Below are 16,932 nucleotides of genomic sequence, written 5' to 3' on the forward strand. Positions count from 1 at the left end.
CACTTTGTCATGCTCCTCGAGCCATTCCTAAATGGTATTTGTGGCCTGGCACGCCTGTCCTGGTCGGGCAAAATGGCTCTTCTCACTACATGAGGGGCCATGCCAGTGAGAAGACCCTCATTCAGCCCTTCTGGTCAGAAGATGTTCGTTTCTGTGGGATTTTGCAGCAGCTGTTACCCACATCACTGCCGTCATCTGCAGGGTTGAGCACAGAATTAAGTCTGATCTTAATTTAACAAATGGTTTAGCAGACACAGTAAAACTTTATTACCTAACAGATCATTTATGAGGGCCTGTCAGAATCAGGAAGTTGATGCTATCAGCGTCTGCAGATGTGCTTTGAGCCAGTGTGTGGAGCCACTGAGAGACTACAGACCGCAGTGAGGAAGAGTGTTGTGTCATTTAGTGACGGACATCAAAGCATAAAGACTCTCCCCCATGGAGTAATGTGGAGCCTTGAGGTTTTTATGAAGGACCTGGCTGTGAAATCTGCTCACCAGTGCCAGCATTTTAATCCTGAGCTTCAGTTTGTCAGACATCTGTTTACCTGTTTTCAATGGGGTCGGAATGTTCTTCCCAGGATGACATCATCGTGTCCTGCTGTAACAAAAATAACCACAATCTCCACATCACTGAATGGTTTCTGTAAAGGATTTTTGACTTTTTATTCAGAGCCTCACATTACCATCAATAAACAAGAGGACAGAAAAACCACAACCAAATAAACATTCAGCAAAGGGTTTTTTAAACATATAGAAAGAGGAGAGATGGATACAACTATTCCTTTGTATCATTTAGGCCCTGCTCTTCTTCTACCCAGCCCGCCATCAGAATGATGTCCCGTTCAAGGTCTCTTGCTGTTGTTAGGGAGGTTTTCCCACCACTGTTGCTTCCTCGAGTTCTGGATGTCTGTAAAGCACAATTTTGAATATGACAGAAGCCATATAAATGTATTAGAATCTACATTATTCTATCAATCCCACCTATTTTAGAAGGATTTTATGGGGTTTTTGTGGGTTGTAGCTTTCCAGTCTGCTCTATTTACATCCCAGTGACTTCAATCATGAGTTATGGAATTTATGTGCTAATAAAAGTTAGATAATACACACCATTACCACCTCTCATAATCTGTTAGCAACAAAGTAAAAGCTCCCCACAGCTGCAGCCATGGCCGGGATTAGTCCTCTACTTCGGCCTCAAACAGAGAATAAAGTGCACAAATTTAAAAACGTCATGATTGTGTCACGTGAAAGATCTAGACAAATCCTTCACCCACTGTGGGTAAAAGAGCCTGTTAATACCTTAATGCAGCTGAGATCAGACTCGAACAAATCTAACAAACGAACACAGCAAAAGCATCGACTGAGAGGTAGTAAATAGAAACTGAATTTATAATTACTGGAGTGACGAAACGTCGTGAGTGACAGCTGAGATTCCTTCAGCTGGTGATTGATGGTTGCTTGTGCAGCAGCTCCAGCACAAGCTCAGCCTCGGATGGGTCGGGGTTAGGATAAGGAGATCAATTCATGATATCTCTGCCTTCTCTGCATGAAAACACACTGCATTTGAATTTTTACCCCTGTAGAGTTCCTGTAGGAACCTGGTAAAAGGAACTGTAACATTCATGCTCTGCAATAAAAAATACATCACCTAAAAGCCCTAAAATGTCTACCATGTGGCGTTGAAGTTGTCCTCGCCATAACTGACCCCAGACCATCATGGATGTCCTTTTTTGAACCGTGTGCTGGACAAGCCTTGAGGGGCATTTTTTCATTTCTTGATTGTGATTGTCGAAGGAATTGTTTAAACACTTTCTCAATTTTGACTGTGTAAGAATCTTACCTTCAGATCCGGTTTGTGTTTGTTCTCACTTAAGAGGTGACGGGGGCATGTCGAGACCGTAGCACCAAGTAAAAACTGTTGTACTTAGAGCCATCCACTTGATGATAACATCACCCCAACCACATGCAGGTTGGGGTGATGAGGAAAATACATTTCCTCTGCTGGGCTTCATCCATATTCTACTAATTTCTACTGTACTTTAATGAATCTATCACTTTTTGGCAGTTATAGTTGGGTATGTTCTCACTCTGTACCTTTGCCTTTAACTGACGGTGTCTCTCTCTCTTTCTCTCTCTATCTCACACAGACACACACACATATACACATTTACACATAGACACACTTTCGCCTCCATTGTCTAGATGCCAGGTTGACGTGGAACCAGCAGCCTTCTATTACTGTAAATTTAGCATCAGAAGCTTCTCAGCTGCTCCTTTCCAGAACCTGAACCCTCCTATTCCATCCACAGTATTTCATCCATCTCCTTCTCTAGGGTCACGGCTGACAAACACACACACACACACACACACACACACACACACACACACACACACACACACACACAAACCCCTCCTCTATCCATCCCTTGCACACAAGAATATACAATACTACACACACACATGCCAGGCTCTCATCCCACAGCCAATAAGGACCTGATGAGCTCAAGTATCACTTTAACACCAGGTTTTATTCTCTGTGTGGTGCCTGCAGAGTCTGACAGACCTTCATCCTCATCGCTGGAGGAGCTTCTCTCATTCTGAGGTAAGAGCAGTGCTGGCCGACAGTGCTTGCGTGCGGCAGGAGTGTCAGTGTGGAGAAGATATTCTGCAGGCTTCGACTGTAAAGGAGGTGCCGACATGTTGCACCACATGTCAGGCGTGTGTCGTTTATGTTTGGGATGTTTGAAGGAGTCTGGTTTCCTCTGACCGTCTCTCCTGTGGGTCTGAATCTTACGCTGATTTCAATATTTGACATTAGTTGAATGTGGACTCCTACATTTTTACCTGTAGCTTCCTGTTATATGAATAATAATCTGTTTTATAGGGAAGATTTACAACCGGCTTTAGAAGATGATCTGACGTTAAGGTCAAATTTAAATGTAATTTTAGGCTTTACTACCTTTGTAGTTGTATTATTCAAATACCTGATGGATTGGTGGTTGTTACCAGTCAGAACAATAGAAGAGTGACTAAAGATTGGTGATTAGATTGAAGAGATTAATGGAATATGACACATTTCTGCCATGGGACTATTTGTCAGTGCTACACACACACACATATATGCAGCTATTTGATCTGAAAAACATGAAGACGCTTAAGGAGTCAGCTGATAGGGACGATGCTGTCCGGAGTAAAACAGCGTCTGAGCCACACTTTTAAACAATTCCCTTCTTGCTCCTGAGTGAACCTGTGAAGCAGGATGTTCCCGCCCGTCCTTCAGCACAGCGTGTTGGTTTCAGGAAGACCCTGAAACACTGTGCAGCATTCGGTGTGCTCATGCACAAGTAATGAAGTCCACTAAATATACAGCGCGCTGAAGTGTTGGTATGTGCCGTGTAAAACCTGGAAGCCCAGAGGCGAGGCCACTGTCAGCTGAGGGTCCATCAAAGCCCTGTTTCACTCTGGAAGCTGATGATTGGCCGCCTGAGTGTGGAGGATCCTCCCGTCGGACCCAGCTGGGGATTAAAGCGGCTATTTCAACACCGTTCCTCAGCTGATGGGTGGAAATATGAGCCAAAACTAATCCCCCAAGTCCTCTGCAGCTGTGACCACTGTTAAGTACGAAGGAGTCATCCAAAGACATTTTAAATACATTAAATCAGATCTTTGAATTATAGTGTGAGCAGAGATCCCACATTTGTGCTAACACAGCGGCTCCACCGAGCCTCTGGGCCGGAGTGATGTTGGAAGAAGAGCTGAGCTCAAAGACGCCTGTCAGACCATCTGACGAGTATTTAACATCAATTATGAGTCAGGTCTTTGGTACCTTTTATGAAGTGTGAAAGCCAGTGTGGAATTCTGACCAGCACAAGGAGATCAAAAGGTTTCTGTGAGTTAAGATAGACAGTCTGCAGCAAACTCCTTTCTTAAAAAAACTCGAATCTTTAAAAAAAAAAAAGGTAAAATTAACTTCCACCATACAGCCTTTAAAAGCAGCAGCATGAGTGGACACCTGTTGTTCATAAGGTCAACAGAAATGTCCACAGCCACCATTTACCCTTTGGATGGCTGAAGCCTCCAGCAGAACCTGGCTAAGGGTGGGCGGAGCCATCGCTTTGGTGGATGGGTTAGCTGTTCAAAAATGGAAGAAAAATAACTCATAATTGAGTTTTATTCCTGTTTGGCATACGGAGACTTTTTCCCTATTTTTTCCTGCACCGATGTTCGTCATTATCGAAGCAGTTGGACCATCTTGCCCCTGCATGTTTCCCCTGTAAACTCTGATTCTAAATCATCCAACATAGACGTCCACTCATTTCAAATAAGCAGCCTGCCATGTCTCCATGGAAACCATGAGGACGGGAACTGGAGGTTCTGCTCCTGAGTTTCCATTGCTCAGTATTATAATTAGTTTGGAACACATTGACTCAGCTACGGTTCTGCAAACTGAACAAATCCTGAACCAGAATGATCTCGTTTGCGGTCGCCAAGTGTTGCGAAACCTCCACATGGTGTTTTGGCTCATGATGGCTCAAACGCTGTGTTTAGTTTTCTTATTGATTTATCCGCAGATCAACCTTCTATGTAATTCACTGTTAATTAAACCAAAAATGGAACATGAATCAAGCCCCGATGATCAGGGATGAAAGAATATAACACCTCACACCAGCTGAGGAAACAGTTCTGGACAAGGTGTTGCATTCATCCAGGACACTGTGGCTTGTGTGTGTAAACCTGTACAGATACACTTTTCAACAGACTCCCACAATGTGTGAAGACTTTGCCAACTTTGGAGCTCAAATGCAAACACGCAATGAGCAAATCTCCTCCGCACAACAACGCAGACAACACTGGCACCGACACGTGTGGCCGTCGTCGCCGGATTAATTGGTATAGCGATACATTAAGATAACATGTTGAGTATTTATAGAATTACTATAACAAGGCCCAGGCTGGCTCGCTGATTCCAGGCTGAACGCAATGCTAAGCTTGGCTTCATGGGGGTGTGTGGTGCGTTGGGTATTTCTGCAGCAGGGCAGCTGTCTCTGCAGGGATAAAACGGCGGGATCCCGCAGGGTCTTGCTGCTGTTGTTTCAGTCCCACCAGCTCATCCTCCTCTTTATCTTTTCCATCAGGCACAAAGTCCGCTGTCACCATGTCTGACACCGAGGAAGTGTAAGTGAATCCCGCCTGTTTCATATCATTTCATCAGCTTATGTTTGACTCATTGTTTTATCTTTCACATTTCAGGGATCATCTCGAGGGTAAGTGACAGACATGCGTTTCCTTTTCATTTTGATATGAAATGGCATAAATCCTGACCCGCAGTAGCTCGCCAGTGAGTCAAATGAACAATTACACATTTGGCATCATGAAATGTATTCCTAGTTACCCTAGCATGCATTTGCTTTTACACAAGAACAAAAAGGACAACCAAATAAAAGAAACTAGCTGTTTTCTTTGTATGTCTTTTCATTATGATCAACCTGTTTTTTTGTTTTTGCCTGATGTGTTACTGTTAGTTATATTTCTAAATTCCACTATACAATTTGTGTCATGGTCCTTATGCCTTGTTTTTTTTCTCCCCAAACACAAAGAGGAAGAAGGTAAAGGCAACTGAACCGGTCCGATATTTGATATTTCGGACTTTTCTCCTATGCATTAGTTTGCCAGCCGCCTGATATCACTCTTAATTTGAACTGTTTGACACTGACGTGCGCTCACGAGCTAGGATAAATGCTCATCCCCTTGTTACGCCAGTTTCATCAGAGGGGGTTTCTTTAAAAAAAAAGATGCGTACATGTGTGTCAAACTCCTCCAGGTTAAGAGTGAGTTTATCTGAGTGATAGTTTTAATCACATGATTGAGAAAAAAGGTTTATTCTCTCTGCATGTGAAACTTGTATACTGTCGTCACATCAGTGCCACCGTCATTGACCTCATTCAAACAATGGCCATTTGGAACAGTTAAGGTGGTAAACTAGCACGGCACACACCACACGGCAAAACATCCCTGAAATAAAGAGCAAACACATCATACATTTAAGGTCCCTTTTATGACACCTGTTCCAACATCATTTCCTCTTTAATGCATGGGTTTGTTGCCTTAGTTGCGTAAGACTTGTTTGTTTGTTTGCACCAAAGATTTTGCAGGACACCTGAGATCGGCCTGCACAACACTGATACAGAACACCTGCTCTTCCAGTAGTTTTCCACCTTAAAGTTTCAACATGGGTTCTGAATGAAAGGTCAACTGACTTCCTCTCACCATCATGTGTTTTTTTTCTCTCTCCAGCAGCTCTGTCCATCGCTCACCCATCCATCCACTCATTCTAAAGTAATGTCTCTCACTTTTGGTTTCTAATGGCTCTGTCATGTCTGTGGTCTTCATTAACGGCCTTCTCCAACACACACGGCGGTTTGGTGCATGACGCGTGCCCGTAGACCAGGAGGAGGTAGTAGAAGTAGAAGTAGCCCCTGAGGCGGAGTCCCAGGTAGAAGCAGAGCCAGAGGTAGAGCCTGAACCAGAGCCAGAAGCAGAACCAGAAGCAGAGCCAGAACCAGAACCTGAGCCAGAGCCAGAACCAGAGCCGGTGCGGCCGGTGGTTCATGAGGAGGAAGGTAGGTGGCACGGCCAGTCCGTTCACCTTTCTTCTGCAGGTCCTCCCAAGGCAGAGATAGACATCAACATCCAACCAGCCAGACCGCTGGCGTTTACAGCACTGAACAATCTGTAAAGTTCTCGTACTCTCTAACTGCCTCCAATTCAGGTTATTCGGATGACTGGCTGAGTCATTGAATACGGTCCAAAAATTGATGTATAATTGGGTCTGTTGGCTTAAAAACACAAACATAAAATGAATCTAGAAAATACATATATCAAATGTAAAATAAGATTTAAATTCCCATTTCAAACATTAGTAGATATCCAAGTAAAAAGGGGCTCTTTTAAATGAATCTATCGTGTTAGTTTTCCCAGTCCTGTATAATTTATCTTTTCATTTTATTTCCACAAAATTTAGATTGAAGGCAAATTGAACAGAGCTACAAATCCCATATTAATAACATCAAATTATTATTATTATTAGGACATGATATATAAATATAAATGCACATATCTCGAGTATAAGACTTATTTCAAGATCACCTCACACTGAAAGTACATTTATGCTGATTGTTACATGCCTTAATCTCACACAAGTTCTTCAAAATGGAAAAAATAGTCAATTTTTAGAATAAAGGTCTCCTCTTATGTCCCCATCAAAGTTAAATAAAAGCAAAAGTTGAAAACTGTTTGAGAGGAGCTGATCTGAACTGTGAGGAGAGGTGAGTCTGACCTCACATCATCCTGGAGATCAAGATTAAGATCAGGACTGCAGAATTAACCCCATCTTGATGTTATCTGCTGATCCTACGCTGCAGAGAATTCCTGGTTCACACTCACGCTCGACCACCGGATAATCCCCTACGGGATCATTCCGCACACTTCCTGATCGTCAGGCATCCGGTAGATTTTGCTGTGAATCAACAATCACACGTGTTTTCTGGATGGCATGACACCGCCTGCGTGTGGCACCATAGTTAGTCACATCACCCGGTGTTAGCGGACATCAACCACAACACAGTGTTTCCAGCATTATCGCTGTATCTGTATGTATGTATATATATATGTACATTATATGTGCTGCATATAAATGTCGAAAGGGAAAAGAAGAAAATGCTGCTGCCTTTTACATGAAGAAATTATTCACTGTCATCCCCAACCGTCCATGGTTTTATCATTTTTGGCTGCATCTTGCATGTCTGAATTGGAGTCAAACCTATATGCCGTCCCAGAGAGGATGATGGGTAATTTCAGTCATGTGAAAGCTGTTTCTTTGCCTCTTTCAGTCCATATTGAGCTTCATTCTCTATGTGTATAGACAAAGAGTAGCAGGACCTGCAAACTGCTCTGAAACATTTCCATTGGGGCGTTTGTGATTGGAAAACAAAATTGATCCTGTTCGATGTTGAACGCTGTTGTTGACAATCTGATCGAAGCAAACTAAGTCGTACACGGAGTCGCTGCAGAGGTCCCAGGTTCCAGTGTAAACTCACTGACCTCATGCTGACTGCAGGCCTATTTTAAAGTCATTATTGGGAAAATAAGGCCAGCTGGTCGTCCATTTCTGCTGGTAGCGGTGAGAAAATGGTTGCAGATGCGACCTGGCACTTCAGCAACGGCTCTTTGTAGAACACAACTCCCCCCAATCTGGTAAATGTGCTGCCTCAGCTGTGCTCCGTAAAGGACAGGACCAGGCGTCCCAGTCCTTCCACTAATGATTTCTGTTCTGCTCTTGCTTTGGACGCTTGCTGCATGCAGAGGCCTATGAAGAGGAAGGTACGTTGATCTGATTTCTTTTCCTCTGACCTGGTTTCTCTGTGTGTTTTTGTTTGTTTCGCTGCTCTCTGGAGGGAGAGGCAGACTTCCATGCGTTAGCTTTAAGTCTCGGGCTGAGACAGAATCGAGAAATGCGGCGTCGTGGCTGCAGACCCCCCTGCTCATCTCTGCTTCTTCTCTTTTGTTTTTTGCATGAACGCGCCCTGCCAGCTGACGAGGGAGATCAAGATGGTAGTTTGTATTTCCTGCCGAGTCGCTGTCGCTTTGCCTGCATTTCCCTCCCGTTTTATGTTTTTAGTGTGAGGGTCCCATAAAATAAAAGCATTTTTCTTAAAAAATCTAATCACACTATTGGTAATTTGCTGTTAAAAATCCTACTGAAAGTTTCCTCCTCGTACATGGATTAACAGCAATTCCACCCTGAAACCTGCTTTAAAAAGTGTGCGATGAAGTTTTACTGAAAATGATTAGGTTGATTAGAATAACTGATATCACACCGCCGACTGCTGCTGAGTCAAACTCCTCCTGTTATACCTTTAGGTTTTCACACTAATGTACAGTAATTAACCAGCAGACAGTCGGTACTTACAGCACTACAGTGAGTGGTTAACCCTGGAATCATAAACAGTCTTGGTGGAGGTGTGACACATCCTGCAGCCCCCTGAAGTAAACCTTTCCACGTGGAAACCCTGCCCCTCCCCCAATTAACCTACAGAGTCTCTGTCAATTTGGCCTCCGCCGATTGGAGCCTCTAACGGTCTTTTCTCTATTCTTTGTGCTGTTTCATGGATGCTGAAAACAGAAGAAAAGCCAAAGTTCAAGTGAGGGCTTCATTTGTTTTCTGATTGTTATTTGACATTTCTGGCAGCTCTATATTGACTTTTCTGATCACCAGGCCATCGGCTCCCAAGATCCCAGAGGGTGAGAAAGTGGACTTTGATGTAAGTTGAATCACGACCTCGAACCATGAATGAAAGTGTGGTTTATGAATTTTCTGCCTCATGTCTGGTGCAATGGCAGAAGAAATGATGATGCTCGAACCACCTTAGCATGAAAAACATCTCTGTGTCTCATTGTGACAGGACATCCAGAAGAAACGCCAAAACAAAGACCTGGTTGAGCTGCAGTCCCTGATCGATGCTCACTTTGAGTGCCGGAAGAAGGAGGAAGAAGAGCTCATTGCACTCAAAGAACGAATTGTGAGATTTTAGCCATCATAAAATCCAACTTTCACTTGGTCTACTTTCAGTTTACTTTTGGGGCACATTTTACACTTTTCCCAACAAAAAAGTTGGGAAACTGATCACCAAAAATGTTCAGACATGTCAGTTTTACCTCCTCTATTCATCTCTGTGTTTGGTTTTCAGGAGAAACGTCGGGCTGAAAGAGCCGAACAGCAGAGGATTCGTGCTGAGAAGGACAAGGAGCGACAGGCCAGACGTGAGGTATGACTCCCCAGCACGGGTAAAACCAGAAAGGACAGGTTGTAAATCAATTTAGTTTTATGTTGGAAGTTAGGTTATTTACACATTATGGCGAGTATCATGGAAGGTGAGTTGTTATGTATCTACAAGCGTCCTATATAATGCTGCAAGTGTATTTGTATTTGATGAATTTATCTAAAATGTGCTTTGATATTTGGCTTTTTCAGTGTTTACTGTTTTTTCGTCAAGAATATTTGTGGTTAATTTAAACGTGAGACGCCACAATCTGCCACGCCTCTGTCCTGTGCTAGTGGGTGTGGCACAGAGTGGAGCTGCGCTCAACGTACTACAAAAAAACCCAACAAATGCCTTTTAATTATTTATATCAAATAACCCAAATTGTCTTCTTAAATATCTTTGGATATTAATATCTTTTAACGTCGTGTACACATATTCGCGCTTTTAATCTGTACGTGTGGATTCTAACTTTTCAACTGACAATTGTGTATCTAAATTATGTATGATTATTTTTCTAATCTTTTCACACCCACTGCAATCATTTACAGCACTGCATATTTTAATTAGATATTGTTTCATTTCGTAGTTTTGGGGGGGCAGGACCAGTGATTATTTACCGCTGAAATCATTGAAATCAGCAGTCACAAAAGAACAATGGTTACAAATTCAGGTCTTACAAAGTTTTCTGACCTGTCACTTTTCATTTCCAGGCTGAGAGGCTGAGAAAGGAGGAGGCTGACGCCCACAGGAAGGCTGAGGATGAAGCCAAGAAGAAGATCGCGCTCAGCAACATGGGCTCGGGCTACAGCAGCATCCTGCAGAGGGTCAATTTTCAATTGTTTTGTCTTGCAGCCCGGTACGAGTTTGTGGAAACACAAAAATATAATTATGATTTTGGTTATATGCTTTAGGCTGAACAGAAGAGAGGCAAGAGGATGACTGAAAGAGAAAAGAAAAAGAAGATTATGGCCGACAGGGTCAAACCCCTGGAAGTTGAACACTTAAGTGACGACAAACTCAGGTAAAAAATCGATAAATCTTGAAGATACAACTGAAGTGCATGTAAACTTTGGGAGAATTAATGCAAAAGTGAAAATTCACTCAGTCTAATCAGCACTAATGTAAACTGTTGCTTTGTCACTGCTGGTTTAAGATTTGGTTGATGGTTTGTGTTTGTCCAGGGAGACAGCACAAGAGCTGTGGCAGGTGCTTTTAAACCTGGAGGAGATCAAATTCGACCACTGCGAGAAGCTCAAAAGACAAAGATATGAGGTCAGCGAGGAGAAAAGAGATTATTTAGCTTTAAGATTATTTAGCTTTAAGATTCAACGCAATATGTATATATACTTTTAGGTGATTTCTCTCAGAAACCGCATCGATGAGCTGCAGAAACAGTAAGTAGGCCTGCACCAAAACCAAGCAGAGAAATAGCACATATATTTGAAACAGTAACTTAGCAAAACATAAATGCTAAAGAATGCTAATGAGCTCACATAGTTTAGAGAATATGTAGTTTATTTCGATGGCAATCACGATGGTTAATATCGTTTATTTAATATGTACAGTATATGCTTTATTTTTTATTTTATATTTATTTATATTTAAAATGTAAAACCGTGAGTGACCACTAGATGGAGATGTATCTCTAAAACACGGTCGTTTGCCTCGAATTGGTTTAACCAAGAGACATCGTACAGATGTGACAGATGTGGTGTTGCTATTTGCGCTTTGCAGCAGCAAGAAAGGAGCCGCCGCCCGCCGCAGAAAGTAAGAAAGCTCCGGGGGACAATCACGCCGAACTGGAGGCGCGTCCCCTCTGTCACAGCAGCGGTTCAGGGACCGCTGGCCCCCTCGGGACAGAGGCCCCCGGCTTCAGTCTCCTGGCCTGTGTCTGCGTCAATCACGTGGTTTTAAAGGGAAAAGGCCAACTTCTGTTTGTGTAATAAAACCTGATGATTAAAAAATAAACGCCTTAATTATTCATCTGTGCAGCCTTCGGTGTGTGTCAGTTTGATCTTTGAGTTTTAATCAACAAATGTTTAACAAAAAAAATAAGTTCCACTGTTTTGAAACCTGTGGTAACGATTTATGTGGGTTAAGGTTTTCATTTCAGGGTGTTTGCAGCGTCATGTTACGGTAAATATGTGATGAGTCAAGACGACTGGTGATACTCATCTGCAGCTCTGATGTGTCCCCGTCGTGTTATTTTAGACATATTAATTGTTATTAATTATTGCGATATCAATTGTTTTAAAAGATCCATTATTTCCACAAAGTCAGTCAAATGACGAGTTAATCAAGCTCCAGGCGCTTCACTGATGAGTTATTTAGAGATGTTTAATGGAATATGCTTTTGATGTCGCTTGACAGTTTTATTTTAGATGGTTTGCTATTTCGAAAAGCGTTCTTGTTTATTTTTTACCGATCTAAAGCGGACAGATGAAGTCACGTAATTTTCCATAAGCTGTTTTTGCAACCTCCAGCTCAGTTTGTTTCCCTTAAACTCATTATTTGATTTTGTAAAACGCAACGAGACGTTACAAATGGAGCTTGTGGATTTAAAACGCTCATTTGCTGACGCGTCCTTCCCAAAATATTCCATGCCGGTATTCCCACCCCCCTCCCGCACCTGTTAAACCCAACCACAGGGTTATTCCTACCCACAATCCTGTGCGCAGGACTGGGGCAACGGGGTCAAACGTCAACATATTATAGCAGAGTCGTGTTTCAACCAAAGTACGGTAACTGTGCGTCATCTGAACACTGTAAACCTGATCGTTTCAGATTAAACTGAAAATGAATGATAAAGTAATGATAAATCGCAGGTTTGAATTCAGGTCATGATATAAATATTCATTTATTAAAATAGCATTCACTCATTAAATACAAACACATAGCACAACAATCCCAGCATCCTTTGCGTCTGCGTGCACCCACGAGACAGTTTGTTCTTTTTTGGTGTAGAAAATGGTCCTCGGTTATCGTCTCTGTGAGGAAGCTGGACTCGGGCTCCATCTTTTATCAGTTCTTATGGAAAAAGTCAGTTCAGAGCGGCTCGTAGATCCCTGCAGGGCTGCTCTGAGGTGATCCGGGTCCCCTTGGAACCACGCTGTCCCCCACAGGGGCCACCACTGTCGGGTCCGTGCTGATCCGCTCCACGATGCTGGACAGACATTCCAAACTGGAAACCAGACACTGTTTACTGCTGGAATCTGATATGAAAAAGGGAGAAATTTAGACATTTAAAATAACAGTTTTGGGATTTATTTTAAAGTTTATTGCTAATAAAATTTGTTTTAAACTAAATGATGTTTTTTACTGATCATTAGTGACAGATCCGACAGGATTAAAATAATGATTAGCAAATTGGCCATTTTCATTCAAATACTCAAGTTAATCATTTTTTAAGTTAAACTTTTGTTAAGATTTTGTTAAATTTCAGTTTTAAGTATCAGCTTCAATTTCACCTCTAATAAATTTATCAAATATTCCAGCATCAGCGTGTTTTTACGGCACAAATCCATCCGATTACATAAGAGGAGAAACTGAAACTGACCGCCTGTTGTCTGGATGTTTTTCCTTGATCTGTTGTTCTTTGCGTTTGACGTCACACACGGAGAAACATAATCCATCTGAGGGAAATAAAACAATGTTTAGATCACAATCAGGAGAAAAAAACATGGCGTTGATGACATGGGACGATCAATTGCTCTGAAAACTGAACCGTTTCATTTATAAGTTACGGTCTAGACACTCAAACATATCAAACTGAATTAAATTTCACGTTGCGTCAGATTCTCACTAAATAACTGTTCAACGCGTGTCTTCAGTGTTACTGAAGCATCAGCATCGGTCACTGTTGATGGTCTGACAGTCAGATATGTTACGTTTCTCCATCATCGAGATTGTGTTGAATCACTACAGCCAAAAATAAAGATCTCCCTCACATTCCAACCCTCTGAGAGCTCAGCTGTTCCCGGACTCACCGCGCCATCCGAGCAGTTGGATTGTGGACTGGAGGCCTCTGAATCTGCACCGTAGGGCTCCAGCGGTGGGTAGAAGCTCTGGTCTTGACCCGAAGTCCTCAGCAGGGCCTGCAGGGACTCGATGTAGCTGATGGCGTTGCGCAGGATCTCCACCTTGGCGAGCCTCTGGTTGGGGTTGGAGGCGGTGCAGCGCTTTAGCGTCTCAAAGGCGTCGTTGACTTTGCTCAGTCGTCGCCGCTCCCGCATGGTCGCCGCCTTCCGCCGGTCCGCGTGGGTCGTCTTCCTTTTACAGGCTTTGCAGGCCCAGAGCAGGCATCGGCCGGCCTGGTGGAGGCCCCCCGGTGCCCTCACGTGCTCTTCCACCACCGTCTCCTCCTCCAGCTCCTCCTCTGCACTGGGGACGTGGTGATGGAGGTGCTGGTGGCCTTCTGGTTTCAGCAGTAGGCGAGAGTCCAGGTCATCGAAGAAGTTCAGGTCCCCACTGCTGAAGCAGGGGTCATCGTAGAGGTCGTCGGCCGAGAGAGGGAAAACCAGCTCGGACAGATCCATTGGATGAAGAAGGGGTGTGGAAGAGGAGGTGAGGTCCCTGGAAACTTCCTGTGCTTGTAGCACGTCCAGAAACTCCTGCCAGTCAGTTTTTACAAAGAGGACAACAATAAGAACAAAAGTTCTAAAACTCGGAAATGTGACGTTTCAGCTGATCAGAAGGAAATTTTAAAAGTGTTGGGGGAGCTTTTAAAGGGACAGTCTGTGAAACTGCAGCTCCTCTCAAGCTTTATAAAGAATACGGAGTGTGGGCGGGGCCAAGATCTGAGGAGCCAATGATCAGAGGGGTGTGTGTGTGTGTGTGCATGTGTGGTGTGTGTGTGTGTGTGTTGGCTGGGTCACTGAGGTGAAACTCAAAATGAAAGCAATAAAAAAGCAATTTAGCAACCTTTAAAATCATTTAACCTGTAAAACACAAATGCTGCAAGTTAATACAACTTCAAACAAACACTCTCTCACACACACACACACAAACACACGCAAACACATTCACGTACACACACACACTATTCATTTTTTTTTAATTTTCCAAGTTTTGTAATTGTTTCTATTGTTTTTCTCCATAATAAATTCCACATTTTAAAAATAGTTAAATTCTACTTTAATATTAGCGTAGAAACATTCAGTCTTTCTTTTTCATTTAAAATACAAAATTATATTAACAATCTTTCACACCACAGTACCAGCCAGTAAAGGAAAAGGCTTTTTATTATGTTTAAATACAATTGTAAGAAGAAATGAACCCCCCAAAATTAATTGCCCATATGACGTTTTCATTTACTTACTTACTTTACTTACTTTCATTTATTTACTTTACATTTTGTCACTTTACAAACAGAAATCAACTTTTTCAGGTGTAACGATTGCGGTTTTTTACATCTTATACTTTGTAAAAAAAAAAAAAAAAGGTTTCCTGTAATATCTTTATACGTGCTTCAGTCGATGTTTGATTTTAAGGTTTTTTTTAAATCAGTGAGGTCAAAGTTGAAATGTCAGAAACTGTGGGAGCGTCGACGAGAACGGTGAGTTCTTCAGTCTGACGTCCTGCTGAGCAGCTCGTTATGTCACAGTTGTCACGTCTCTGATGTGAACTGGTCGAAGCTCCGCCCCCACTTGTTTGTTTGTGTGTCTGTGTGTGTCTGTGTGTGGGTGCTTCCTCACAACACATTAACTCTGTGCATATCTACACAGTGTTTTACAATTACATGTGTAAATATGAACTGCATAGTTTCATAATGAAATGAGACCATTAAGCTAAAACCTGGTTGTTTGTAACTTAAATAAATCACCATTAAAATGTGCCGGTGGTGGTTGGTGTACAAAATGAAAGCAATGAGGTTGGTGTGACGCGGCGTCGGCCTGCTGTGGCATTGACGGGCATATTTCCACATGTGTTTATCTGTTCACTGAACGTGTTTGCTCTATGTGTGTGTTGTTAACGGGAGTGTTTTCGCAGCCGAAGGGAGCCGCTCGCGTCGTAGCCTGATGGGGCGGCGCTGTGTTAAATTTAGCAGCTCGTGAAATCAAAGACGGGTGGCCTTCTGAGAGCGGGATCATGGTGGACTCCACACCCAGAACCTCTCACATTCAGCCTGAGAGCAGCACAAGCAGAACACGTTCCAATTCTGCTCCGTTAGCAGGTTTTATTACAACTAAACTTAACAGTTCATTAGTTTGTGCTACAAACTCTCCGTAAAACATCCAATCCAACTGCGTTTTGTGTCCACTGCAGGAACGTCGGTTTCATTTTACTTCTGGGTTTCATTTTTCTCATCCTTTCACACATTAAAACAGCCATTACACTCCGCGGTGATGACGATTTGATTCTGAAGCACGTCAGGTCGGAGTTCTTGCAAAACCTTTACAAGTTCCTGGAGTTCAGAAAGGGTCCCCTTGTTCACACTTGTCCCCACTTTTCTCTATTTCCATGTTCCTGCACAGGTTTTCTCTGTGCTCTACGGCAACTAGTTACAATTGTGTTGGTTGGCGACTGTTCAGCTACCCAGAATATCCTCAGGTCACCCACAATTCCCTGGACAGTTTAGACCCAACTCTGAGGTAGGAGCTAAATTAAGTCCCAGAAAGTGTTTCATATAAATAACATCTAGGTCACCTGGACTTCCATGTGGTTTATTGATGACAAATCAAAGAAGAGGCTTCTTCGGGTCTCATCCAAAATTCCGCTGTTGGATGAGAGGCGAAACATCTTCAAGATACCACATGGAAGATCCAGCTAACCAACGCCAAGCTGGAGAGTTCTTTGACCTGAATGACTGAGAACATTCACGGTCAAGATCCTTCTGGGTTCCTGTAGAGAGAACTCACTAGTGAAGGGTAACTGGACAGTTGGGTTCACATCTGTGAATATCCAGACGGAGAATGAGGTTCAGCCCGTGAGCGAGCGTGTGGAACATCCAGCAGGAACTGTGGATGACCAGGCTGAACATGACCATGGAACTGGATCCACATCACCTCTGCGAGCTGCTTGTTTCCACTACTATTTTGAGGAAGTCCAATGATCCTGAGTAATCTGAAAACCAGAATAATCAATAACTGGATGTCGTTCTACAGTGGTGG

At 42.9% G+C, this 16,932-nt stretch overlaps 2 protein-coding genes and 1 long non-coding RNA gene across 6 annotated transcripts; 1 reads left to right on the plus strand and 2 right to left on the minus strand.

Moving 5' to 3' along the window:
- Positions 1 to 637: 637 nt before the first annotated feature.
- On the minus strand, positions 638 to 1,966 carry LOC130519068 (uncharacterized). Its single transcript, XR_008948215.1, has 2 exons — positions 1,400 to 1,966; positions 638 to 909 (listed from the first exon to the last, which is right to left on the minus strand). It is a non-coding gene; the product is annotated as an uncharacterized LOC130519068 (long non-coding RNA).
- Positions 1,967 to 2,282: 316 nt separating this feature from the next.
- Positions 2,283 to 11,804, plus strand: LOC130518867 (troponin T, fast skeletal muscle-like). Of its 4 annotated transcripts, XM_057021761.1 has the most exons (15): positions 2,283 to 2,604; positions 5,138 to 5,177; positions 5,253 to 5,266; positions 6,446 to 6,622; positions 8,364 to 8,381; positions 8,592 to 8,612; positions 9,184 to 9,202; positions 9,277 to 9,322; positions 9,464 to 9,580; positions 9,749 to 9,826; positions 10,534 to 10,647; positions 10,735 to 10,844; positions 11,005 to 11,095; positions 11,177 to 11,217; positions 11,558 to 11,804. In XM_057021761.1, exons 2-15 carry the CDS (start codon positions 5,158 to 5,160, stop codon positions 11,592 to 11,594), a joined length of 903 nt encoding a protein of 300 aa, XP_056877741.1. In that variant the 5' UTR covers positions 2,283 to 2,604; positions 5,138 to 5,157; the 3' UTR covers positions 11,595 to 11,804. The 4 variants fall into 4 exon arrangements, with proteins under 4 accessions (XP_056877741.1, XP_056877748.1, XP_056877756.1 ...); XM_057021768.1 differs by lacking the exon at positions 8,592 to 8,612 and having other exon boundaries at positions 2,286 to 2,604; XM_057021776.1 differs by lacking the exons at positions 8,364 to 8,381; positions 8,592 to 8,612 and having other exon boundaries at positions 2,296 to 2,604.
- An 851-nt stretch (positions 11,805 to 12,655) lies between these two features.
- Positions 12,656 to 14,587, minus strand: LOC130518916 (myoblast determination protein 1 homolog). Its single transcript, XM_057021854.1, has 3 exons — positions 13,810 to 14,587; positions 13,380 to 13,455; positions 12,656 to 13,035 (listed from the first exon to the last, which is right to left on the minus strand). Exons 1-3 carry the CDS (start codon positions 14,356 to 14,358, stop codon positions 12,869 to 12,871), a joined length of 792 nt encoding a protein of 263 aa, XP_056877834.1. The 5' UTR covers positions 14,359 to 14,587; the 3' UTR covers positions 12,656 to 12,868.
- Positions 14,588 to 16,932: the final 2,345 nt, after the last annotated feature.

The sequence above is a fragment of the Takifugu flavidus genome, chromosome 2 (genome assembly GCF_003711565.1).
Source record: "Takifugu flavidus isolate HTHZ2018 chromosome 2, ASM371156v2, whole genome shotgun sequence".
Classification (NCBI taxonomy): Eukaryota; Metazoa; Chordata; class Actinopteri; order Tetraodontiformes; family Tetraodontidae; genus Takifugu; species Takifugu flavidus.